Below are 27,807 nucleotides of genomic sequence, written 5' to 3' on the forward strand. Positions count from 1 at the left end.
CATTAGTAGACAGATCCTAAGACTAATAAAATTTAAAAAACAAACAAACAAACAAACAAACCTCATTTTTTAAAAAATAAAGAAAACATAAATCATTCCTGTAGCATCACAGTCAGACTTATTGCCTTCAAGAGAAGAAACACTGAGTTATTTCAGATATGTGTATATGTCCCACTTAGATATATTAGCTCCTTTACAATGCCATTTAGGCCCCTATTTATATTCATATTTAATAGAAATTTTCTCCAGTCTAATTTAAAGCCTGCAACATAGAAAGCAGACTTCTTGGGGAAAAAAAAAAAAAAAATCTACAGCTAAGTATATCTTGTTATGTTCAAATATTTCCTAACATTCAGCTCCAGTTTCTACAATTAAGTTCATGTTTATTTATTAATGGCTTTTAGTAATGAATCGTAAAAAGTGTTTTATTTGTGTTTACTCTTTCTAAATAATAAACACCTTTATGATATCTTCAGCTGATTCTTAGCTAAACTGACATATTTAATGCCTTTTCTGTGCTTATAAATTCATATTCATGTCAAAATTATAATAAACTCTTCTTTACATTGTTTTCCAATTTAGTCAGTATGCTTTGAAATAGCTACCTTCTCCAACTGTATGAAGGCATGGAAAGCAAGGAATGTCTACCAGCACTGTTTCCTCCTTAGTTATATCAGCTGCTGTTAAACAATACAGAATGCATTACTCCAGGGTAATAGCACTCTTGGCACTAAGGAAGCCAAGTAATGATTTTATTCTCTCTAGATTCTTCATTCCGTTTGAAAACAGAGGTGCTGAGCAGGAAACTATTTCTCTTTACTGATTAAAGAGGAGAAAAAAATTCTTTTTTTTTGTGACATTGATTAATTACAACTAGCAATAATTTCATCTGAAACTATGCTAAGTCCACATTTTGAGATGTGAGGACAGGGCCCTGAGGCTCATGACTGCTGCTAGAGTGTGTGTGTGTGTGTGTGAGATGTTCTGTTTCACACAGGCTGTATTCATCAACAGCAGACTTGTTTGTTACTTAGCTTCTTTGGTATTGAATCTCCTTTCTACTAAAGCCCCTTTAATAATGCTAGACAGTATATTTCATTTACACTTAATGGCTCTTCTAAAACACTAGAAGGGTAAAACACATGCCACTTGATTACTTTTTACATACATATAGGATTATTATAATAATCTTAGTTGTAGGATTGCTGATGTCTTTAAGGAGACATTGTGATACTGTTCTGTAAATTTGTGGAAGACAGTATGTATGCAAGCTTTTCACACCCAACTTCTTATACAGCTACTCTTCTCCTGACAGGGAGTATGGCAACAGAGAGTAACAAGGACATTGAAAGCATATTTTTCTCCTTGAAATGTCTCGTGGAATAATTTACCTTATTGTTCTCAGTCCAAATTAGTAATGATTCCCCTTACCATTTTCTCTCCTCCAGCCTTGCTCAGCGTCTCCTTGTCTATCACATACTCCAGCCCCTAGCCCCTTAATGGGCCCTTCCCCCAGACTTGCTTCAGTTTCTAATATCTCTCTCTTGTATGGTGGAGGACACAAAAACTACATACAGTTTTCCACATGAGTACCGAAGAGGAAATAATAACCGTGACCTGCTGACTACACTGCTGCTCGTACAGTCCAGTCTGTGATCTTCTTTACTGCAAGACCACACTTTTAACTCTTGTTCAGCCTCTGCACTAGGTCACCTGGGTTGCTTTCTGTAAAGCTTCTTTTTACCCAGTCAGTTCCAGGCCAGTACTCATGAATGGCATTATTCTAGGAAAAATGCAGGATTCTGTATTTGTCTTTGTTGACCTTTATGAGCTTCCTATTGGCCCATTCCTCCAGATTCTCAAGGTCTCTCTGTCTAGCAGTACTGCAATCCAGCATATCAACTGTTCTCCCATCATTTGGTGTCACCCTCAAACTTGCTGAGGCTGCACCCCAACCTGTTATCCAAATCACTGACAGAGACTGTATAGTATTGGCCTCAGTATTCATCCTCAGTGTCCACTGGCTATTAGTCATACTTTGAATCATGAAACACTACCCTCAGAATTTGTTTGTTCAATTAGTTTTCCAGCCATTTTGTAGTCCCCCCATCCAGTCCCTGTCTTCTCAATTTGGCTACAAGGATACTATGGGAGACTGTTTCAAAAGTTTTGTTACAACACAATGGGAAAGAAATCTACTGTTGAAATCTACTGGAATCTACAACCAATGAGACAGTCATTGGAAAAGGCAGTAAGATTATTAAGGTTTGCTTTTGATTGTTCCATCCTGTCTGTTCCCAAATATTTTCTTGTTTTCCCTATGCCTGGAAATGGACTTAGTTCTTAATACTTGCTCCCTAATTTTTTCCAGGGACTGAGGTGAAATAGCTAGCCTCTTGCCTTCTTTGGAAATCTGATGTTGTAATTGATTTTTGTCCAGTAATTGCAGTTGTTCCCACCTTTAAAGCATGGTGGAAAGCAGCCTCACAATGGCATATGCCATCACCTCAGACTTATCCAGTCAAATCACAGATATTAGTTCAGTTTATTTGAGTAGTTCCTTAATTGATTCCCTCTACCGCTGTATCGTCTCCCCCCAGCTGTACTACTAGGAGTGACAAATTCATGGCTTAGATGATCCATGTACTAGAGCAGGGGTATACCTCAGTTTTAATCAGAATTTCTTCTCCTAAAGAAAACAATTCTGCATGGCCCTAAATACTCAGGCGTTGGGACCATTCTAAAAATTGTCATTCAGGCAATTGGGACAATCACAGATTTTGGGAAAGCAAATCTATGAAACAGATGCAAAATGGGAAAAGAGAAGCTGTATTTATACAAAATAGAATGGCATACATCTGATTTTTTAAAATTTTTCTAGACCTAAATAATGAAGAATTGAAAAGCAGCTGCTGCACTGAAGCCAAACACAGGGAACCACAGGAAATTTCAAGAAGAAAGATAGCTGAGATGTGGCAACTGACATAATGCAAAATACAAATATTATGCACTTTATCTTAAATGGGGATTTAACAAGTTGCTAGACTTATTATGTGAGTCATTTCATTTACAGATCATTCCAGCTGGTGGATTTCATGATTTTTCTGGGAATTTTGACTCAGTTAAATGTTCCAACAACTCAAGAACTGAAAGAGCACTGCAATAACACAAAATGTATGTAAGTTTCCCATCAAGTAAAATTAGATTAAAAGAAAATTAAGGAGGCTGCTAGTGGATTTTTTAATAAAATATGCTCTCAAGAATTAAGAAAATTGTTCACATGGTTCAAGGTTTGTTCAGTAGTTTTACTCTAAAACATCTGGAAAGAAAGATACAAATAATTCTATTTATTTTAATAAGAATTTGAAATATAAACCAATATCACAATATCATACTGCAGTTTACCTATAAGTTGTCAATTACAGTATCAGATATTTTTACACAAGCACAGTCGGCAGCAGCATTTTTTCACACTGATAAATGTAGAGAATTATATATATTATAGAACTATGGATAAGATATGGAATTCTTATTTAAAAAAAAATGTTAAAAATTCATGAAAATGGAGTGGAGTGGATTATATTTAAGTTCAGATTTTAAAGTATGTCCTTGACTTGTTTATGTATAGTTTTGCACCTGAAAGTCATGATAAGTCAGGAAAAAATATCTGTTCAGGAAAACACTTTAGTCCATGATTAAATGCCACCAATACTAGAGATGGAGTTGAGCAAACTCTTAAATGCTTCCAATTTGATTTCTGCCCTACATGTATGTATCGTCACTCACACACACAAAGCATGCACACAAACATATGTTTTGTGACTTATAGGTGCAATTATTCTTGGAAGGAAAAAAGAGAAGAGATATGAAATATCAGCAGTGAGAGTAATTGAGGGAAATTGAAAAAAAATCTTGCCTAACGATTCACGTTTATCCTTGTATAACTAAGGAAAAGTACATATAATACTAACTACCTGAAGACTTAGGTCTTATAGTTAGCCTTGGACTCATTAACTACAGTCATTGGTTTTAACTTTCTTTTGAGACAAATAATAAGGATTTGACAAACCTTTTCCTGAGATATAGAAATTAGTGTACTCAGCTGGCCTGAAATTATAAATTGATTCTACACAACCCAGCGGGTAACATAAAGTGACACCTATTTTAATCTATAGCTGTCCTGAATTACATTCATGCAGGTACAGTGTAGGTAAAAAGCATCTCTGACTCATTATCATACCTTTGAAATGGAAAGTCTTATTCAGAGCTCCCCGGGTGTTTGCCTCCTGATTTTCACAGGCTTCAGGTAAGTCCTAAAGGCACCTCTGAAATAAATTTGGTGCATGCTGTCCTTGAAATTTAGGAATACACAACTGGTGGCATTCACATCATCTAGCTTTAAAATTTAAGAATTTACCTTTCTTGAATTGCTCTCTGGAGGAGCCTGCATAGTTCCATTGACCTTGTTGGGAATTTAGGATCTTAGATTGTACTCTAAATTGCATCTAAATTAGGTGCCTAAAGTACATGGTGTGAATATCCCTTATGTGAGGCAGGAAGAGGTTTAGTAACAGAAAAACAACCTTCTGCAGCATGCATGTGATAACTCAAATTTAGACTTGTACACTCAGAGCTGTGCAGTATTTTTGGCACTACAGAGCTTGTCTGATTTTGAAATAGCAAAGACTAAATAGTGATTAACAATCTTCCAGCTCTAAATGTGATCTTTTTTGTCTAGTGAGGTAGATCCATTCATTTAACAGTTCTAAGCATAGGGCTGCATTCAACAATGCAATCTATCTGATTCATCAAATAGAAACCAAAGTCCATCAAATTTTTAGAAAAAGAATTGGGAAGTATCATAAGACAAACATTGCTTGTGCTGCAGTAATAGTTCCTGCAAGAGGTCCTGTGTTCATAACAAGTGGGAATAGATCTGTAGAAATCATTTAAAATGCAGATAGCCAGGTGGAAAAAAAAAGTTATTAGTTATGACCAAGGGGATAGGATAATAGTAATGGATAACAATTTCAATGCAGATTTGTAAAAAACTGAAACAGACAAAATCCAACAGCAAATCACTCCTGGAGAAGAAAAGGATGAATTCATATAAATGAAATTCAAGCTGTATATAGAGACAGTCTTTCCTAACTATGAGATCTAGTAAACTTATTAGCTGTTTCCTAAAGAGTTAAAAGCTTCACTGTGTGTAGTTTTTAAACTGACTTTGAGAGTAAACTGATATTGTTCACTATGTAAGTCCTGTACTGATCAGTTCTTCTCCATCTCTACGCTATTTGAATCTAAATTTATGGCTACCGTGGACAGTTAATCTTCTGGAGTGTTCAGTGGTAAAATGTATTTCTCAGTAGTCAGAATAGAAGAAAAAAATCTTTTCCAGCCTTCCATGGGCAAAAGGTATTTATAACACAAACAGAATCGATTGAGATTTGTATATTATTTAGTTTGTATATGTTGGCAGCCAAATTATCCTGTGTGTATAGCCTTTCAAAAAAGAAAAGCAGTACATAAGTACTAAATACTATTATTATCAATCAGATGATGAAGTAGTATTTCAGGTTAGTTAAAGTGAATGAAAGATAACACATATCTTTATGCTTGAAATTATTAAATGCAGGTATCAGGCACTACACTGGCAATGAATAGTATAACACACTGCAAAAAACTGAGGGGTAATAGCTCTTTTTTTACAATGTAGTTTGCCTGTCTGCAACAGAAGCAAGGGCTGAGGAAAATACTCCTACACATGCAAATTTGGGGCTGTTGGATCTTCACAGTTGCAGTTCCAGTATCTTTTAAATGTTGGTCAACCTCAGTCCAGGGATAACCTGACACCAGCAGGACGCTGATGTATCTTCACATACAAACCTCTTATATAGTTCCACTGTGGAACTGATGAACTTATGTGTGTGAAAAAATAATGCTGAAGCATAGCATTCCCCTAACCAGCATCTCAGTAGAATTTTTTTTCCCTAGGTAAAAAAAAGATTTGTTTTACTCCTTTACTGCTCTAAATATAAAAAAAAAATAGTAATTAAAGTATACTCCATTTATGCCATTATTTCTTACGTCAAGATGACTTCCTTCTTAATAAAGCTTATTTTAAATTGAAAAATAAAGTATATGGAATTGAAAATAATATCAAGCCAGAGAAGTTTTTTTCCTTTTCACAAAATTTGCCAGAAACAACTACATCTTGCTTGGAACTCACTAATAACGAACTGCCATTTAGAAGCTAGGTTAGCTCTATGAGACAATGGTCACTACTTCTGACCACTCCATATCTTAAGAGATGACATACTGTAAAACTATCTTCACAAAAATTGTGCTACAAACATTACTCTTGCAAAATGAAGGAATCAATCAGAAATACATGATCAAAGGTTATAAAATCTTAATTTAGATCTGAATTACATGGTCTTATGCTACTTTTTTTCTGAAAAGATTCTGTCTTAATTTTCCTTGCTGCTGCAGCCTAGTATCTGAATTGAAAGAAGAAAAGGCAATCAACATGGCAAGTAGGACATAAAGACTGAGATTTTATCCCTGTCTCTGAGAGAAGACTCCCACATTTCTGTATTTCACCTATACCCCATCAAATTGTCTGTTCTATACTGATGAAGAAGAGAGTTAATATGCAGCTGATAACTCCATATTCTTTTTCATCAAGGTTATATTATTATGCCTTTGTTAGTGCATTACTATCTTGTGGCTTGCAACCTGTTTCAAAATATTTTCTCTAAAAGTATTTTCAGGCATTAAAGTTCTCCAGAAATGCAAGATATTTTCACTAGTACTCTGTTAAAAATCGTTTATCTAATGATACTTGCTATTCCTTTTTCTTAATAACATGCTGAGATGAAATTGATGATACTTGAAAATTGTTTTTTTGAAGACATGATTGAGTTGGTATGTGGTCCCATCACACCTGGTTATTGTGATGCAGATGTTCTTCTTTTCTTTTAATAGAATATTCTATCAGGGGAATGTTGATGTGTTTTAAAATGCAGCTCTGATTTTCTATGTTTTGCTCAGGGGAACTGTAGCCATTTCCTTCAGTTTTGCACCTTGGTGAGAGCATGAATTCAAAGCTCAATAACTGCAAATACCCTTTATGATGGTACTATGAAGTAACTCTGCTTAGAAATTTAAGGCAAAACAGCATATCTATAAGGTAATGAACACCAGCAACCTGATATGCCAAAGATCATATGTATGCCTATCTGAAGAGAGAAAGACAGTGACACTATTGATGTTGAGAAAGTTAAGAATGGATTCAGGTGTCTAAGAATGCTCAGCAACCTTTCATTATTAGTTCTTTAGGTATATGTAAAACTTCCTTCTCACAGATCCATATTGACACTGACTTACTGTAAATGTAGATGTCAGGTTTATTTTGACTTGGTTCATGGAATTGAAAACATCAGGGATTCTACAGACAGCATGAAGGTTTGAAGAAGTGATGCTTAGAAAAAGGGGTTTTTTCAGCTTTGATTTGAATTCATTTCTTCAGATAGGATAAAGGTATGTTGTTCTTCATGACATACTGCAAAAAATACCTATCCACATTCTTTTAATGGGATGTTTTGAGGATACCAAGGTCAGAGGAAGATAACTGGCATTTTATTTTTCACATGCAAAATTTTCATGTTAACATACTTTTCAAAAACTTAATGTTTCTACAGAGTGGGAGGACAAGGGATTTTATAATTTAGAAATGAATCAGCATAATTTATTTAAAAGCTTTAAGTTAAATGTTACTGTTAGACATGTCTCTAATTAGTCAAACATTGCTCTAGCCTACCTGAAAATTTTACAAGAAGTGAGTTCTGGATAGAGAATAATATCTGACAAATCATGTTACAGCTACTACCATTTCCTTATAAAATGATGCTTTTACTGTTTCATTGCTGCAAAAAACAGGAATATGGATTATTCTGGATAATGATATCTTAGTTACTCTAGTTGTTTTGTTTTTTTTTTTTTTTTAAATCAATTAATTATTTCCTCTGTAAAACAATTCAATTCTTGCATATGATACGTGGTCAAACTGTTTTGTTTAAAATGTACTAGATAGGCATGGAATACTATGTGTTCTGCTAAAAGGATGCGGCTAGGTAGAAGAGAAGAAAGCTGCTTTTTAAATGAGCTTGAACTCTGGAGAAGAAAGAAGAGACTCCTTTCCTGAGGGCAACTGAGTACATTCAGCTGTGAGGCAAGAAGAAAATCTACAAAATGAGGGTAGACAAAGCAAATAAAAGATTCCAGAAATAAATATACTGTCCACAACCAGGAATACACCCACTGCTGAGCTTCAAAGGTGACTGAAAAAGAAAACAGTTTTCTTATGTCTATATTAGGAGTGCAAACCACTATGAGTGGATCTGAAGAATGAAAGAGTTGGGGTGAGAACTTAAGGTCCAAACTGTATATATCTCAGGGTTTGGAAGGGTATTGGTTTTACTTTGGACTGTCTCTTGTCTACTTCTCTTGACTGAATACTCAATATGCTGAAAGCTCATTTGTAGTTGGAATACATCAGGAATACTCCTGAAATGAAGCTCATCTTCCAGTTTAGTTTCATCACACACCTTGTGACTGCTCTACAAAGCAAATCAAAGTACTCTAAATGTGGGCAATCGAGTCACTTAAAAAAACCCTCCTGGTCCGAAAAGCATTCCAACACATCAAATACAATTTAATTTCTAATAAAAAGTTATATGCTAGTAGAGCAGTATAAAATCATATGCAGTACACAATATTTTTATATTTAAGATATCTTTATTTTTCATTGATTTAAAAATGTTGTTGCTTGATAAAAGCTGAATTCCAGTATTTGATACTGTGTTTGCTTAAAACAAAACAAAACAAAACCAAACCCAGAAATTTGTTTTTTACCTAGGCATTGAGTTTCAGTACCACTCCAGAGACCGTTTGCCAAGCATTCTCTCACGTGAGAACCAACTAATGTGTATCCTGTGTTACAGGTGAATATTGCAGTAGCTCCATACACTGTTAAGGTTCCAATCTTATTTCCATTTGGTGGAGAAGGAAGACCACCACAGGAGATAACTAGGAAAAAGACCAAATAACAGAACAAATTGAATATGAAAATACTTTTCATAATTTCTTAGACTGGAAGACAATATACCATCTCACATTTTCTTAAAAGTAAATGTAATAGGAATAATTATAAGAGTTGTATTCCACAGTAAGGGCTTAAAATTATGCTTGATTTGGCAACACACGTTCTAAATCTCAAAATTCATTAGGATATCTTCACATCTTGACAGCAGCTTAAACACAATCTATATTTCCAGTTCTGAAACAAGGGAATTACATGAATGTCTGTGAGGGCTGCAGTTATATTCCATGTATACATACTCCTGGCTACTCCTCAAATATACTTTCCCCAGCCATTTTAAGTGTTATGTCTGTTTAAAGATATTATCTATTTTTAACATGTAGTACTCTGAATTGTTATGAACTGTCTTTTTTCTTATTCCCCACTACTATTCATAATCATATAACATATATGGTAGTCTACTTGCTAAAAATATAAATCTGTTTTTTCTTAAGGCTAGACTTGACCCATTATCACAGAAACCTTCTGTAGCATCAGCTGCAACCTACAGCTATTACAGGCACCACATGAAAAATTACCTTTTAAGAATGTATCAAACTCTAATTTAATTAAAACCTTTCTGTCATGTCTTTTGTTTCTAGAAAAATATATGAATAATATTGTAATTTAAGATGCAGACCAATGCTTTCAAAAGCTTCAATTGTATCTTATTATATGTTAGCATAAATCATGGGTTTACTTTCAAAAGCCTATTAATCACAGCTAAACTTCCTATCTGAAATCTCAAGACCACATTCTTCTATATTTTAAAAGGTTCACTATAGAAAACAACATGGAATTGGGTAGAAGTTAGATAAAATCAAATACATACCACTGTGCAGTTAACTCAGTCATAATCAGAATATATGTGACTAAAGTTTCTTACACACATAAGGTTTCCACAGGTGGAAAAGACTCCTTTTGACTACAACCAAGTCACATTAATGTAATTTGTGGAGTAGCCTAACATTGTAACTTCTAATGCTAATGCTGAATATTAATTACACTTATGCATATGTTAAAAAAATCAAATTATTTTCCTAAAATGCAATAGAATGAATTGTCCTAAACATATTACAAACACTTTATTATTTTTAATTACAGTGATTCCCGTTAAAAATTGCTAAACTACATGAATAATGAGCCACCTCATGATTTGTTAGGCAGCTGTTCAGAATATTCTTAAACAAATAAAATAAATTTACTAGTTAGGTCTCTCTTATCCAGAACCCTCTTAATTTGATGTTTCGCAATTCCTTTAGAGATACTATTCACAAGTAGACATTGATAAATACAATCTAAATGCCTTATCATCAATGTTTCAATTAGCTTTCCTGCTGCCTCAGAAATATAAACAGCTAGAATCTATATTTATATAATGTATCCTTAGCATGTGAATGACAGACAGAAAATAAACAGTAGACTCCTCAAAATACTCTACAGTGTATTTCTGGATCTTAATGATCTATATTCAGTGGAAGTATTACTGAACGTCTCTTGGAGGATGAAGTTTGCCATCACTAAATCCTAGTCAGTCCTCTATCAGAGGGCAAAATAATCTACCTGTCTTATAAACAAATTAATGTATCTTCAATCAGCAACTCCTTGGGTTTCTGTATCTACCTAATACTTTGCTTTTGGTTAACTGCATCCCATATGAGTCATCCCATTTTCTACTTATATAAAAATTCTGTAATTGTAGAGGTTGGTCAAGAACTAGCTTTTCAAAGACTTCTCAGCAGCTGAACAGTAGCTGCATATTAGGCAGCAAATACAAAACCTTTTTTTTTAGTATGTGTGCACAAAAGGAAAAGGGGCACAATTGCAGTTAATAGAATAAAAAAACTCATTAGTTTTAAATTTGAAAAGAAAATTGATATAGCTGTTACTGGTTTATAAGAGATTAGAAGAGTCACCTTATTTTCCCAGCTGAATATTTTCAAAAGGAAATTTTCCCAAAACAAAACTAATGGAATGAAACAGAACCAACGTAATTCCACAACCCATCATCATTTAGGTAAGATCAAATACACTGCTTTCATGTATGTATCGTATTGATTGCTGTTACAGGTAGCTTTCTCAGCCTTGTTCTAAAAACATCTTAAATAATTTTTTCTTTTCTAGAAAATAAATATTGTTTTATATTATTTTTAGTTAAATGGTATACATCCTTCTTTGTTTTCTTTTCTTTGTTGTTCTTTTCCCATACTAGCGTCATTCTCTAATACCACCTCTGTAAATTTCATGCCTTAGTTTTGTAGCCACAATTTTCCCAGTACTGACGAAAGATTGTGTCAATTTATATTTGAATCACCCTTGGTAGTGATTCAGTACCATCTGAGATAACTTTGGGTGCTCTGTCTTGCCTCCAGCTGCTGTTGAAGAAGGTTGAGAATCTCTCCCAAGTTCTCTTTAGTATCTACCAGTTTAGATACTGTAATTTGTCTCATATGGCATTAGGAGCTTGTATTTAGGCAAATTAATTTCATCTTCTATTTGTCACAATATGTACATCGTACTGAAGGTTTTGCTCAACCATTTATTTGGAATATGAAAAGCTATCTGATGTTTATGGTCATTCTGTTATCACTATCATAGAATCATATGAAATACTCTTGGTACCATTTATCATAAGGTATTATGAGTTCGAGATCCTTATGGCACCAAGGAGGGTGCACAGCAAGCTCACTACCCTGGACTCCAGGAGAGCAGACTTTGGCCTCTTCAGGGATCTGCTTGGCAGAATACCATGGGATAAAGCTGTGGAGGGAAGAGGGCCCCAAGAAAGCTGGGTAATATTCAAGGATCACCTCCTCCAAGCTCAGGAGCAATGCAACCCAACAAAGAGGAAGTCAGGCAAAAATGCCAGGAGGCCTGCATGGATGAACAAGGAGCTCCTGGACAAACTCAAACACAAAAAGGAAGCCTACAGAGGGTGGAAGCAAGGACAGGTAGCCTGGGAGGAATACAGAGAAATTGTCTGAGCAGCCAGGGATCAGGTTAGGAAAGCTAAAGCCCTGCTAGAAGTAAATCTGGCCAGGGACATCAAGGGCAACAAGAGAAGATTCTATAGGTATGTCGGGGATAAAAGGAAGATGAGAAAAATTGTGGGCCCTCTCCAGAACAAAATGGGAGATCTGGTTACCCAGGATATGGAGAAGACAGAGGTATTCAATGACTTTTTTGCCTTGGTCTTCACTGGCAAGTGCTCGAGCCTCACCACCCAAGCCACAGAAGGCTCTCCAAGAGAATGGAAAGCTGCCCACTGTGGGAGAACATCAGTAAGAAAGTTAAGGCCCTCAGCCAATTAGAATTGACCACAGATCAGATTCGACTAGGGTATTAATGGAGCCCCGCCGGAGGGCAAGTTGAGTCAGTCCTCCTCAGAGCAACGGGTCTGCAGTCAGTGACTCTCCCCTTGGGTCGTGACACTGCCCATGGAAACTCCTTGAGGTTGAGAGCCCTCATCTTATAGGTGAGTGATTGTGCACATTTTGGATCCTCATTTCTGAAGTTGGCTGTGCAGTATTAATTCCTCATACACCATCCTGAACCTGTGGTTTACTGATGTTGTTGGGGTGTTGACACCTCATTTCTAGTTAGTTTTCTGCTAAATAATTTTGGTTTAAATAAAGTCTATTTTTGAATCTATCACGTGCCTAATTTGATTACATGAGCTTCTGTGACACCTTCCAACCCAAACTATTCTACGATGCTGTGATTCTATTATTGACATGTCTGCAGACTTAACAGTTTGACAGAGCAGAATGATTCTGTTCTCTTTGCTTAAAAAATACCAGAAGGTATAATTTAGTAAGTTGTTCACCTGATCCCAAGAATTCGTTCCTACAGTGCTGCCATAAAATTTCTCTTATCGATTTAGCTTGTTTCAGAATAGCCATTCTCAAATATCTTCTAACATTAGAAACTTTACTGAATTTAAAAAAAAAAAAAAAGTCACTCAAAAAAAAAGCGCATCTCTTTCAGGATGAAATACTAAATTTGAATATCTAACTGAAATGACATACTGCTCTGAAAAATTGAATGCCTGAATTTTATTTCCAGTTCTGCTTAGTATGCAGGCCTGTCAGCTGGCCATTTTCTTTCAGATGCTGGGATCTTCTGTGCTGCCCTGCCATTGAAAGAGAGTCTGTAAGTACTACCATAATATAGGAAAAGTTTCTGCTTTAAGGGTACCACAACTAGCTGATATGCCAAATATCCTCTCTAACAAAAGCAAATAACACATTGGAAAATGAAGAAATGAGGTTTTGGGGGAATTCATTAAGACTCTGATACTGTAACCCTTGACAACTGTATGATCCCACTGAGAATGTCAAGGTTCTCTAAATCTTTAAACATCCAAAGTCAGGGCTGATGTAATTTATGATAGTTTTGTGTGATGACATTAAAAAAGTTCGTATGTATGTTTCTCTAACAGTACAGTTTTCATGCTTCACCCAAGAGGTCAAAGCAATATCATCTCCTAATCTAATTCTAATCCTGAATCTTCTAAGGTGATAACATCTCCTAGTATTGTCTAAATACTTATGCATTATCTAGTTGAATAAATCCATAGTCAGATATAGATCATCATCCAAATTGATCTTCTGATGCTCCTTCATTGACTCTTATATGAAATATGTTGTACTTTATACATAAAGAGTTTGAATTAATTAATTTCAACAAATTAATGAAAATTTCATATTTGCTTACTTATAGGAGATTGATAGCAACATTTTTTTAAAAAACCTTTAAACTATTTATAAAATAAAATATATGTATTAAAAAGCATAGGATATTCTGTAAACAAGTAAGTTCCTTACCCTTACAACTTGGCCTTTCATTGCCTACACTCCAGGTTCCATTAGTCCTGCACTGTATGAGTCTTTGACCCAGTAAATAATATCCAGGACTGCAGCTGAGCATGACTTGAGCTCCATACTCACTCAGTGACCCAGAAATCAGTCTCCAGACAACATGTTCTGAGAGCAGAGTCTCTATGCTGGGGCAAGTTACAGCTGTGAAGAAAGGACACTTAAAGATTAGCATTCCACCCCTAAGTTTCTTCACAGAATATATATGTCTTGCCTTACTGGCAGAAGTTTTGCAATGTAAAATTGAGCATACCATAAGCATTTCTGAAATACAAGTTCCAGGAAAAATAATGAACGTCATACAGTGAGTATTGCAAATTGATCAGGAGTTTATAGTACATTTTTGTTTAGTGAGATGCAGTGGAACATTGATGTACAGTTATGGTCTCTAATGCAATTTATTTAAAACTTTCAGAGACAAAACACATCACAGAATACAGTGGAAGTAAAAGGGAAAGCAAATAATGCTATGTAATTTTTGCAAAGGCTCAAGTGATGCTTTATTTTTCTATCCATGATACTCACTTTAGAAAAGCTCTAGCAAGTTCTTAAAACAGGTTGTGATAAAAGCTGTTAACACACGTTTAAATGCTAATTACTACAAAATGGTATACTGTGGGTATTCAGGAAAATTATTACATTCCAGTTCAGAACACTTGACATAAAAAATAAAGATAACATTTAGAGAAATTTTTAGAGTGATTTCAGTTCTGTTGCTTTTGGTATTTCAGATTTCATAAGAGAATGCAGTTACTGCGAGTAGACAAGAATTGTAGTTTATATTTTTCAGAAGGCTTAATATAGCTACCAACCATATATAACATTTTTAAATATTTTGCAGTTTCAAATTGGTGCTCTGCAATTCAAGATGAAGTACACAGAATATTTACAATATTTATGATATTGACATGAATTCTATCTTAATGTGCCTGTCTTTGTAATGATTAGACTAGTTTTATGAAAATATTTATGATTACTTCATTTTTAAATAGCTGTATTTAGTATCTTACACCATGTTGTTCAGAATTTCCCTGCTATAGAAAAAGTCTGAATGAATTAGTGACTGTTTATATCCCAAAGAATACTTTAGAAAAAACTACTACCCCAGCAACACTTGAGAAAAGTTATACTTTCCAAGGAAAAAGAAACAAACAAAAAAACACGTAACAAATTTAGTTCCTCTTTTTTTTTTCCTTATATGTTAGTAAAAAAAAGGTGATAAATTTTCTAAATATTTGGTATACTTATGAATCATTACCTCTGATATTTTGTACAATATACTCAAGTCACTACACCATTTAGTGTAAGACAAAAACATTAGGAGGAAGTGTGTAAAAACCCAAACTATACTGAAGAAATAAAAGAAGAGTCTGATTCTCATTTATGCTATAATAAATTTACACCATTCTACCAAGGAAAGGACTCATAAAGCTGACAAAAAATACTTACATATTCTGTAGACTTTACACTGTCTGAGAGGTATAAAGTGATTTTATCACAAGTGTGAACGTGTGATGAAAGAGACTAGTTCAGGCAATCACTGAAATACAGGGAAAGTGATAGAAGAAAAATTCCTGCAAAAATTTAGATTTCCACCACTTTTCAGAGTGCCTTTGATAATGCTAGATTTATACATCTACCTTTTCCAATAGTTACCTTACCCATGGTAAATTCTAGCATCTAGGAAACACAGAACTGGCACCATAGCATATCTGTGGAGATGTGTTAGAATTTATGAAGGAGAAATCATCTGAAGAACTTCCAAATGACATATTATAAAGTTACATTGAGTTGAAATTATAGAATATTTTCTTAGATTTTTTTTTCAGTATATCTTAGGAAAGATTGCCAGCGTACAATCACTTTGAAAAGTAATACTTCTTCATTTTGCCCTTTATAACAATATTCTGACTAGTTATGAACAGTTTCCCAAGTTAAAGGAGGACTTCCTACTTCCTAATTTAATTTAATTTGATACTGACACTAAACTCTGTTTCATAGCTACTCAAAGATTATAGACTATTAACCAAGAAACAGTTTTTTCTTATTTGTTGTTAAATACAATAAGCATATTAAAGCACTTTACTTAACACCTTGGAGTGAAAATCATATAGGTGTGTCAGAAGACAAAAATTATTCTAAATAGGTACTTAATACCCTTTAAATTTAACATGTTTATCACTTCTCCTCTCAAGCAATAGTTTTATTGGTTCTTTCAAAGATGAAAACAAGCTTCTTATTTAGTCTGATAGTAAAAATTTTAGTCTTAACCATAAAAAATATCTTAAGACACTTAGAGCTAAGACACTCAGCTATTTCAGAATATGTAAATAAGCCACATAGATGTTTCCTCTCCATACTGAAGTTAGTATGTAATTTATTCTTTCTTTAGCTATAAATACACTTAGAATCTTATTGCAAGCACACTTTACAAACAACTATCAGATTCTGATACATGATTGTACATTTTCTAATTGAAGATGTTACTGAATACAGAATACACTTCTAGACTGTTGGTGTAATCAACTAAAACTGTTGCTTGAAAAAATTTTAATTTTGCAGACTGATTTTGATTTATTTTCCCCATCCTTCAGGAAACAAAAAAAGACTATTAACAGATGCTTGATTTTGTGCACATGGTTTATGAATGAGTGCATCAATTTGCCTCTCATGGTCTCTCTCTTGTAAATTATGGGCTGGGCACTATTTAATTTGTCATTTACATAGATGCAACTCTATAAGGGATGATGTCAACATCTTGCAGATGTGAAGATGTTCTCTCTTTTCTCCAGGTAATTTTTATACAGAAATGTATGAATAATATTGCTTTACATAAAGTATAGGCCAGAAAACATAATTATCATTTAAAATTATGATTAAGATTACCCATTTTAATGACATGACATTACTGATGACATCTCCATATACTAATATTTCTGAATAGACTCAAAAGCAGGAAATTCATAATGAGATCTACCTACCACAAAAAAGACAAAAAATTGACTTGTTCCATAAGCCCAGGTATATTTGTTACTCAAGACATAAAAATGTTCACTATATGAACAGTGGCAATGACCAAAAAAATATAACAAGATTTTTGCAACTACAACAACTAAAGTCTAACAAGAATTTGTGCGGTAATGTGCTCAGCTTTTAGTTTTGACTCTTCATAATGATTGATCCTTTGTAATTTCATTATTCTTTTTACTTGCTCTTCTGGTCAACAAACACATTGCACTACCAATATTTTCCTAGAATCTGAATACCAGAAGACTGACTCTTCCCTTTTACTGAGTTGTTCTTCTGTCTACAAGCCTTTGCTTGTCTTTTCTTATTGTTATGTAAGCAAAAAAGTACATCTCATGCTAATCCAGAAATATCTTGAATATTGTGACTCTGAATGTAATTATTGTTTCAAGGGGAAAAAAAAGACAAGTACAATGTATATGACGGAAAAATATCTCAATTACATGAACTTATTATTTGCAAGTGTAATGGCATCTGATACTTGGTTGCCATTCTTCAGCAGGTAGTTAACAATCACAAAGAAAGGGAAAAGGCTTTTTTGTTTTACTGTGCTGTGAACTTATAATGCAACAATGACAACTACATTGTTCAAATATACCCTTTGGACTAAATTCACTATTAGCTTAAAAAAAGCAAGATTAAGGTCAAGTCGTGTATTATGTTTGAGAGACAAGTGTGGTTTAAATTCATAAGTATTAGTAAAATAAGAAGACAATAGGAAACCAAATAATCCCATACATCACAGAATCTAAGAACAAAGACCTAAGAACAAAACAGGATCACTTGAGTAAGTTGATAGTTTCAGTATGCTAGTAGAAAAAAAACCACAGAGCAAAAAAATTAAGTGCTTCTTGTCATTCAACATATTTAAACGGGAAAGGCTTCGAAACCTCAAAATAGATAAACAAAAGGATCATATGGTATTCGGTATCAGTCTGTCAATCCAGTCAGCTATGTCAAGTCAACCTGTTAGTCTAATGTACCTGGACTAATCTAAGATGCCTAAACTAATTAACTGTTTTACTATAGTTCACTGAATAAGTACTAACCCTTAATAAGTACTCCATGTTACATACCAAACCTTGAAAATATACTCCAAAAATTACTTACTGACCTCAGGATTTGTTAAAGAAAATGTTAGGAGAATTATTGGGTATGGTGTTCTGAATGTCCTAGCTAATAAAAAACCCAGCAATTGCACAGTATCTATGATGAGCTGGTAGTGAATTTTTGCTTCTTTATATTAATTAATTCCTTTTTGCATTTATAATACAACTGATGTTTTTTTCCAGAACTACTTATGATTCATAGTTCTATAACTAGTCATTGTACAAGCATATTGAAAATTATTAAAAAGGCTTCTAAAATTTCTATTTTTCAATTAATTTCTAGATAAAAATCAGTGTCTGAACCATCACTGTTATAGCTCAGCACACCATAGCTTCCAAAAATATCTACAGTGAAATCTGCAATATGCAGATTATGCAAAGGTAACATTAGCTTGTTCTTTAAAATGTTTTATATTAGATAAATTAGCATAAACCAATGAAGGACATGATTTAAATCTTTGAATGAGTATATTAAAGGAGTAATGGAAAAGAGCAATAAAGTTATGCAGTTACAGGGACCATCCCAGGCAATTAAAATGTTAGAAAAATTAATTAACCACAAACTCAATTTCCTAGGTTATGCATCCACTTACTTCTATGAAAAGGAAAGCAAGTAAGAAGAGAGGCTAACAAGTTAACCTATTTCAGCAGTATTTTTGTTAATAAACATATACTGGTCCAGATCTCAGCACCAACACACATGGACTATAACCTATATGGGTACATTTTATATGTACTTATATAGAAATGTAATATAATATTGTATACATTCATACTCCTGGTTTACAAATTATGGTACTTAGCTTTAGAGAACTGGTAGGGTACCTTGGCATAATCAGAAAAAAGATCTGACATCATGATCCTGCAATGAGTGAACATATTCAGTCTTCTGATCTCATTAAGAGAAACATGGAAGTAAATCATAACATTTGCTGTCATTATTTTTTCACTCTCTGGCACAATATTTTAAATCAGTTCCCCAGATCTGGTAAAAAAGCACAGATAGTGCACAGAACTGAAAGTTCTGCTTTGCATTAACTAGATCCTACTTTAATGTTCTTTTCTGCATATTTCTTAAAGCATCTTTAGGTCTGCAGATTTTCTGTGGAACAAAAAAGCTTATACTTCCATTAATTTCAAGTGGTCAGGTGTCTGTACATCTTTTTACTATATGTCTAGCAAAACTCTAAAACTGGGCATTAATCATAATTATAATATTCTTAAGAATTTACATTAGACATTTTCTAGCATGCAAAAATGCCTGCATTAAAAAAATGTTTTGTGCTGGCCCAGAGAACATTTCTTTTTGTGTTACTTTATCATGAAAAAAGTTATGCTTGACTTGTAAAAGAATTATGTGCTAATGTTCCCCCTAGCTCTTCTAAAAGTATCGTACATACTTAAACTCTCTGTAGTGCAAATATTGGGACTGTACCACATCTCAAACTAGCAGAAGTTTCTAGTACTGGAATGCACTGTTTGTAAAGGCAAACTCATTAATGAGATTTCTTTTCATGGAACATGAATTTTGGAACAAGAAAATACAAACTCTCTAATAACGTTAAAGTATACATACTAAACAGAGAAAGTTCTCTTTTGCCTCAGAACAGGCTTAGTATGATCTCCTTCACTGATTCAGATCTCATACGAAGTTTTTCAGTAGTTTCCTCTTATGACATCGTGCATACTAGTGACACAGTGAGGCACAAATTCTTTCCAGTTCTTTCAATTCTTAAGAATGGTCTAAAACAACTGTTTCTCTATATTATTCAGAGAAAAAGTAAACACCACCACATTCAAGCTATGAACAGACTTTAACAGCATCAACTAAGAAGTTCAGTTGCTGTGGAGGGAGAACCCAAGATTTAGATCAGTATTTCTACTTCGTGAAGAAAGTCATTGTCAAGTGTCCACAAAATCAAAAACCCTAAAAAAATATATTTAGTGACTCCCAAAAAGATAACTATTCTTAGCTGTCATCTGTAGCTGTCACCTCTACATGAAATGTAGAGAGATAGTCCAAGTCCAAGTCACAAGGTTGCTCAGGAAAAAATATATATTACTTCTGTTCTCATTTCTATCAGTTTTGAAATTTTGTAACCAAACCAAAAACCCCTGTACAAGATGAAAAAGGAAAATAACTTCTATAACACTGAAAAATCTAGATTTCTAAATTAGAAGAATTTCACAGAAGGAGAAAGACACATTGGAAAACAAACACATGGTGAAAAATATTTAAAAATATAAATAAAAAATGTAAAAACAAAAGAAGTGTCTCAGATGAATGGATTGACCCTCACCAACACCTTTAGATGACTTTGTTTCTTTACAAAATAGTTACGGATACTATTCCAAGCATGAATCTCTCTATTTAGTAAATATCTTAGATATCCAAGTGCAGCTCTGGATTGAATTTAGGGAGCAACACATCTAAATTTTGCATTGACAGCTAAGTCCTTTTCTGTTTCCATCTTTCCATCTCTGCTTCGGAAGACCTTATTTCTCTGCACTTGATATATATTCTGAAGAAAGTGAGGCACTAAATAATAAGAATAATAATTTTCACTAATTAGTCACAAACAAAATTTAATAATCATGTTATAATGATGCAATTTTATATAATAATAGCAAGAGATTATATTATCCGAAGGAGAGGAAGCAAATTTCATTTGTGAATTTTTCCCTTTTTAACTTATCACTGCAAGAATCAGTATCTGTATTTCCATAGTAGCAGACAAAATTCAAATCATGTCTGACAAAATGGATTAGGTAAAAAATTCCCAAAAGATTGTTCTCTTTTTTTTATTTAATCTTAGAAAGATGGAAACTTATGACTTTTCCAAGAGTACTTTACAGGTATGTAAAAATGCTGATGATACGTAAAAGTGTTTCTCAGCTAACTATAGTTACAACTTAAATTTAAGGCTGCAACCTTAAATTAAATAAGGTTACAAACCTTAAATTTGTAATCATGCCTACACATCCTATCTTTTCTGTTTGAGCATTATTCAAATGATATTATTTGGAGAAAAAGGTATTAGAGGCAGTTTATGTGGCATACAGTAAGGAAAGAATCATGCAAGCACCAGTGCTCATTTATAGTTTGAGACCAAAGTTGTTTGATATATTCAGGTTTCTTGGCTATATCTACACCTTTTGGATGGGATGTTTTTTTAGAACTGTATATCACATTCACTTCTGTGACCACCAGTAATATACTAATTTATAGGTTTCAGTAGAAAGTTTTCGCATACTTTACACAGTGTCCTGTATTCACATGTAAAGTTACTACTCTATGGTCACTCTCTAAAGAGAGTATTGGCCTGATTTAAAGTATTGCCTGAGAAAGGCTTTGAACTAGCAATATACACAGACATCTCTAGTTCCCTTCATCATGTGCTAGAGATCTCTATGTAGAATAACTGAAGCAAGTTACTTATTTTTCACTCAGTTCAGCTTTCTTAATAGTTATCTGCTGATTGGTATTTCATGTAATTAAATTCAATAGCCTAATGTCCATGATCCATCTGTGTCTTGCTGTATGATCAGCATGAATCATATGTCTCATGATTCAATTCTGATGTAAATACTTTTGATGAAAAGAAAGGAGTTTCAAACATCTGCCTCAGGCATTATATTATCAGAGATACTTTGCAAAACAAACTGCACTGATTTCAACCTTAATTTTAATAGACCTGGGGATAAAATGAACTCGTTTATTTACTATTTACCTTCTTGTGCTGTGTTTGCTGCTCATCAAGTCTGAGATGTTTCTGTCTCTGGAGACTAAATACATTTATCCCTACAGCAGGAATACTACAAAAACTGGTTGTTATGCAGATTGTCTAAGCTTTTCTGCACTTTGCAAATGAGAAATCTTGGGTAAGGCATGCCTGCCTCTGAATAGCAATCCATTTTGAAAATATTGACTTTAACGTTGTCATGTGAATCACTAGCACTTTAATTTAGCACTTCTGGTTTTAGAAGTAATGGGATTCTTTTTCAAACTGAATAAATTTTTAGAAAAGGAAAAAATGAGAAAAAAGCTTTACATATATTTTGTTAGGCTATTATAAATATTAAACAAAACTTTTAATGTTGAAAGTTGTGCTAAATGTTAATAATTAAGCTTTGTTTTACAGAGTAGTCTTTATCTGGTTAAGTTTGATCATTTCAGTAATATAAGTTGGTTGTTTTGGGGTTTTTTTTGCACTGCAGATATAGTGTTATTAATTCAGTATTTTTAATCCCCAGTTAGTTTAACTGACCTCTTCCCTCCAAAAAATCTGTTGATATTTCTGCTGATTAATCATTCAAGTTATGTTCTTTGTACGTTACCAATTTTTGCTGAGAGAATGAAGTGCAGTTCAATACACTAGAGAACTGCCTTCCCTCCACACATGACTGAATTCAGAGCATGTCTGTGTGATCACAGCTGGTTTTGAATAATCCTTATGTACTCTGTGGAACTGCTGTGTTCAGTTTTAGGCACTGTCCTTCAAGAAAGGTGTAGATTACTTGGAGATTGTCTAGAGGACAATAATGAGAATCACTGATAGAAAAAGTATAAAGAAAGAGTGAGAATGAATCACAGCAAGACAGTTATCTCTACAGAAGAGGTGACTGAGTGTATTGGGTGCAGGAGTCAAGGTGTTGGCAGGGGGGTGGGAGGTAGGGTGCTACAGGGGTGGCCTCTGTGAAGAGAAGCTTGGGCTGCTGGACACAGCTGGTTCCAAAGGACCCACCACAGGACACAGCTGAGCCCATCAGCCAAGATGGTGGCACCTCTGGGAATGTGTATTTAGGAAAGCATAAAACACTGCACAGGCAGAGGAGGAGGGAAGAAAAAGAGTGAGAAGCAACAGAGGTAACACCAAGGTCACAGGAGAAAGACGAGGAGGTGCTCCAGGCATCAGAGCTGGTATTCTGCTGCAGACCATGGAGAGGACCACGCCAGAGCAGATATCCACACTACAGCCCACACTGGAGCAGGTGGCTATTTTCTGAAGGAACTGCAGCTGATGGACGACCTATGCTAGAGCAAGTTTATCCTGAAGGACAACAGCCCGTGGAGAGACACATGCTGGAGCAGGGGAAAAGTGTGAGGAAGAAGAAGCAGCAGAGAGGAGCTTTCTATAAACTGACCACAACTCCCATTCTTCATCCCCCAGCACTGCTTGGGGTAGGGAGAAGAGTCAAGAGCAAAGGAGTGAAGTTGACCCTGGGAATAGCAGGAGGATAGTGTTGGTTTGATTTTACTTTTTTTTCTGAAACGTATTTGACCCTATTTTAACTTTCCCCAAGTTGAGTCCTGTGACAGTAATGTGCCCTTATCTCGACCTGCGAGATTTTTCATCCTATTTTCCCCCTGTCTGGTTGAAAAGGGGGAGTGAGTGAGCAGCTGGCTGCTGGCCAAGGATAACACACCACACTGAAAAAACAACAGTTTTCAATCACGTTAAAAAGAATGAAAGAAGAATAAAATAACTTCTATTTGTCCACTGTGGATTCAAAATCAAATAATGCCTCAACACTACAGAAAAAACATTCAGGTTATATATACTAGGAAAAACTTTGCAAGGGGAAAAAAAAACTAAATTACTGAAATAGAGTACTCAGGAAGGTCTTCAAGATTACGTTAAATAATTATCTGTCAGGCATGCTTAGAAGATCTCTTGAAGTAACTTTCATCAATATTTTCTAACAATTGTTCGCTGTCAATTAATTCAAATAAATGAAAACCATTTCACAATCATGTATAACTTCACAATCCTTATATTTGCACCATTTTACTCTTTCTTTAAAAATAAGTTGGATTTTACTTTTTGAAAAACTAAAGTGCTTTTCAAATTCAGAATCTGGAAAGCATGTACATATACTGTTGATGAATTCAAGATTCTAAATTAACTCTCAAAAATTTTAAGTATATTATTATAGCAATTAATAATTTTAAGATTATGTCCTAATTGGTATTTCAAGTCACGTACTCAAAGTCAGGCTCATTTAATTATCGCTTTGATCCAGTACAAAGACAGGCAGTGGTAGCCCATTGCAAATGAGAGGCCATGTCACATGGTAGAGTAGCCTGCATTACACTGGCTAGTTCTGACAAGAAGCAAATATGAAGACTAAAGGACTCTTATCCAGCTTAATTGTCTACACGAGCAGTATTTTAAGAAATAGTTTTTGCTTTTATTACTTTAGAAGCTATATTAAAATAAATTACAATTCGTGGTTGTAACTTTTACTGTGAAAATGGAGAACACGTTATTCATAATAAGAAAATATACATGAAACTGAATTATTTAATAATTTTAGATCAGATTTTTTGAAGAAGATAAACAAGGGTTTTTTTTATTAAACAAATTTATAGGTTTCGTCTACTTTACTAAATGCTAAATGATTATATGCTCCTGAATGGCCAGTTCAGGGCATATGTATACATAAAACCTAAACATCACCACTGAAGATTTTCCTGAGAAAGTTCAAGGGAAATATTCTTGAGAAATACATGCCTACTTACATTTGCAAACAGGTGGCTTCCCTTTGTTACTCCATAATCCATCTTCTTGACACACTGCTGTTGCTTGTTGACTAGATTCTAGCCTGAAGCCCTCATTACATTCATATAACAATCTACTGCCCAAAGTGAATTCATTACCTATAACTGAACCATTCCCAGGGGAGTCAGGAATACCACAAGATACAGCTGAAAAGAAAGGAAAGATAAAAATAAAGAATTGGCATTTTCTCTTATATTTTTTTAAAATATTGTCCCACCATTGACATAAGAAACAGATTAGTAATTTTGACATATCCCATTCATAACAACTGAAATGAATTTTCCATCGTATTTAGAACATTCCAATAAATGTAAGAGTATTTAAAACATTGATAAACACTTTGAAGTGCATCTAATATAGACAAACATTTTATAAATCATGATTTGTTTAATCCAATCACTGTAGAAACAGAAATTTCAACACAGGCTAAGGGGAATGGTTTATTTGCTGGGGAAAAACTCAAGACAGTGTCCGAAGTGATTTGGTCCAAGTAGCAATGAACAGGAAAATTCTTAAATGCTTTCTAATAGTCTGCTTTCATTCTTCCAGGGTTTCTTTCATTCCTGTACAACTATAAACAAAATTTCATATTTATTTGTTCTATACATATAAAACAATGTTATTTAAGAATTCAATTTAACATTTTTTGTCTGATGATAAAAGCGGCTAAATATATGACTAGACAGGGAAGAGTTCCACTGAAGTTAAGGGCATTACTCAGATATTTAAACACTCATTTACATACTTGACTAATTCACTTCAGAATGCTAAATATTATGTGATTTCAGGTTTATTCATTTTCTAGATCATGAAGGAAATTATTTACTGGATTATTTTCACTTTTTTTTGCTCCTTCAGAATTTCTCTCCAGATGAGCAGTTATTCTTTCAAGCTCACAAAGTTTAATTTGCTGTCAACTTTGTGAAGTTTGAGTAGCATCTAATTTTTTGGCTTATTTATTTATTTATTTTACCATGCTCACTACAGTCCATTTAACAGTATCTCATAATATACAATTTTAGGACAGAGTGTAATTATAAAATTATCTATTTCAGTCACTTTTAGGAAAGATCTCCAAGGCAGGATTGCCTTCTGCCATCTGACTTCTCAGCTCCCTTGATTTTGATAATGAAAAGAAGAAAGGCAACTCTTCAGTATCTTTTTTTAAAATTTCTTTTAATGCTATGCTTTATTTTAAAATAGTTATTCATGCACAGAGATTAACTCTAGGTGTTTGAATAAGTCAGTAATGTTGGTAAAGATTTTATATTTGCCCCATGGCACTTCTGAAGGGAAAGTCATAGTATTATTTTCTCTGAAAGGATATTATTTTCTGCAAAATGGTAACTTCGAGCAGAGAACCCATCACATTATTAAAATGAATCTATTTAAAGAGTTCATATAAACCAATGTATGTGTGTACAGAATCACTAGCTGTTTTGAGTTTGACATCCAGTTTATTGCTCTTCAGGAAATACACCAAATAAAACACAGCTTTGAAGCTTTCATTTCTAAATATTTACCAATAAAGAGTGGAGTTTTGCAAATGAAAATGTCTTTTCCATGTATACAGTCAATTGTAAGAAGCAATTCAACATTTTAACGGTTAAAAAGTCCTTTGGGTATTTGTTCCTTTCCTCTTGACACTGTGAAGTTTTATTATTTTAATGAAGTTAATATATTTCAAAAGAAGAAATGACAGCCTTTGTCTGAAATCTGTTAAACAGAGGTGAAAATAAGTATTTTTCCAAAAATCTAATTTTTATTATCATTTACCCAATTCAATGTAAATGATTAATTTCACAACACATTGTCATGGTACCATAAACACAACTCTCAAATTTGTTTTCAGTATTCCCAAGTTGTCACATTTGATGCATTTAAATTAAATACAACACAGTACTTTGCATATGATTATAACGAGGAGAGGTAAGCATTATAAAATGATGAATGGTTAGTTCATTTCAGTTGTTTGCTTCCATCTGGAATCTGTCAAATTGTTAATAGAAGTAGAACTGTAAACTGTTCCAAAATAAGCTGCTTCCTTTGAAGCACAACTTCTTGGCACTCTTTGCACCCTAACCAGTGCTGCTCTTGTCTTCTCAAAATTGAGTATTTCTCCCTCAGTCGGTAAGGGCTGAGCCTCCTGCCACTAGAAGGAGCAGTAGCGGGACAGAGAAGGGAGAGGGAGGTGACAAGGAAGGGGTTCTGGAGGCCCATGCTTGCTGCTCTTAATGGTGTTAGAGAAAGTGGAGAAGGGGAAGGATAAAAGCAAGTTCTGCTGCTTCTGGGAGCAGGTCTTTGTGTTAGGAGTCAATCCCCACAAGGTGACCGCAGCAGGAGTGATAGGTTTTCAGGGCTTTGGTGTACTTAAAATAGGCAGCAGAGCTACATCTGGTTAAATGCTCTATCTACTCCCCTAATTAATCCTTTACCTATAACTAGAACCAACTCTGACCCTCTGTCACATAAGCAGAATTTTACACTTGCAAAATGTTTGTTTGCATGCTGAATTGACAGAAAGTTAAACTGTTGCTCTGTTTTACTACATCATAAAAATGCCTATGCATTCTCCATTTCCAGTCATGCTTACTGTGAAATGTTTCAGTGTCTCCAGAGCCTTGCACTATGTGCCTCCCTGTCCTAACAAGTCTCTCAGTTCTCTTCTGCCTTGTGGCAATGTGTCTGAATGTTTGATGTAGAATGTAATTGGGTTAAGATTTAACTTCTTGCCAACTTCTTTTTCAGGTCTCTTTTCTGATTTTAAAACAACAATCTCTGTGTTAAGTCTGCATACATTTAATTGTATAAAACCAAAATTCAGAACTATCAGTCTATCCACCCATCCATGTATGTGTACAACTGTACATACAGGTGGACCTTATTCTAGTTCCCTCTAAATACTTCAAACATGAATTAACTTCAAATAATTTAGTGGTTTCTATGGAGCAAGAAGAATTATGTCATTTGACAACAAACAAAAAAACAGGTCTGTTTAGTTCATGTTAGAAGTAAATACTTTTCTGTTAGCATTTGCTTTTCACCTCTGGCAATAACCTTTCTAGAAACTACTGAAAAGTTCAAGA

The 27,807-nt window shown here is 34.2% G+C and overlaps 1 protein-coding gene across 1 annotated transcript in view; it reads right to left on the reverse strand.

Moving 5' to 3' along the window:
• Positions 1–27,807, reverse strand: part of CSMD1 (CUB and Sushi multiple domains 1) — a 1,284,461-nt gene that overhangs the window by 66,862 nt on the left and 1,189,792 nt on the right. Inside the window, exons 50-52 of the mRNA XM_076332906.1 lie at positions 24,682–24,867; positions 13,972–14,166; positions 8,920–9,093 (exon numbers count right to left, since the gene is read on the reverse strand). Coding sequence (XP_076189021.1) covers positions 8,920–9,093; positions 13,972–14,166; positions 24,682–24,867 — 555 coding nt within the window. The remainder of the gene's footprint in view (positions 1–8,919; positions 9,094–13,971; positions 14,167–24,681; positions 24,868–27,807) is intronic.

This window comes from Aptenodytes patagonicus, chromosome 3, assembly GCF_965638725.1.
Source record: "Aptenodytes patagonicus chromosome 3, bAptPat1.pri.cur, whole genome shotgun sequence".
NCBI lineage: Eukaryota > Metazoa > Chordata > Aves > Sphenisciformes > Spheniscidae > Aptenodytes > Aptenodytes patagonicus.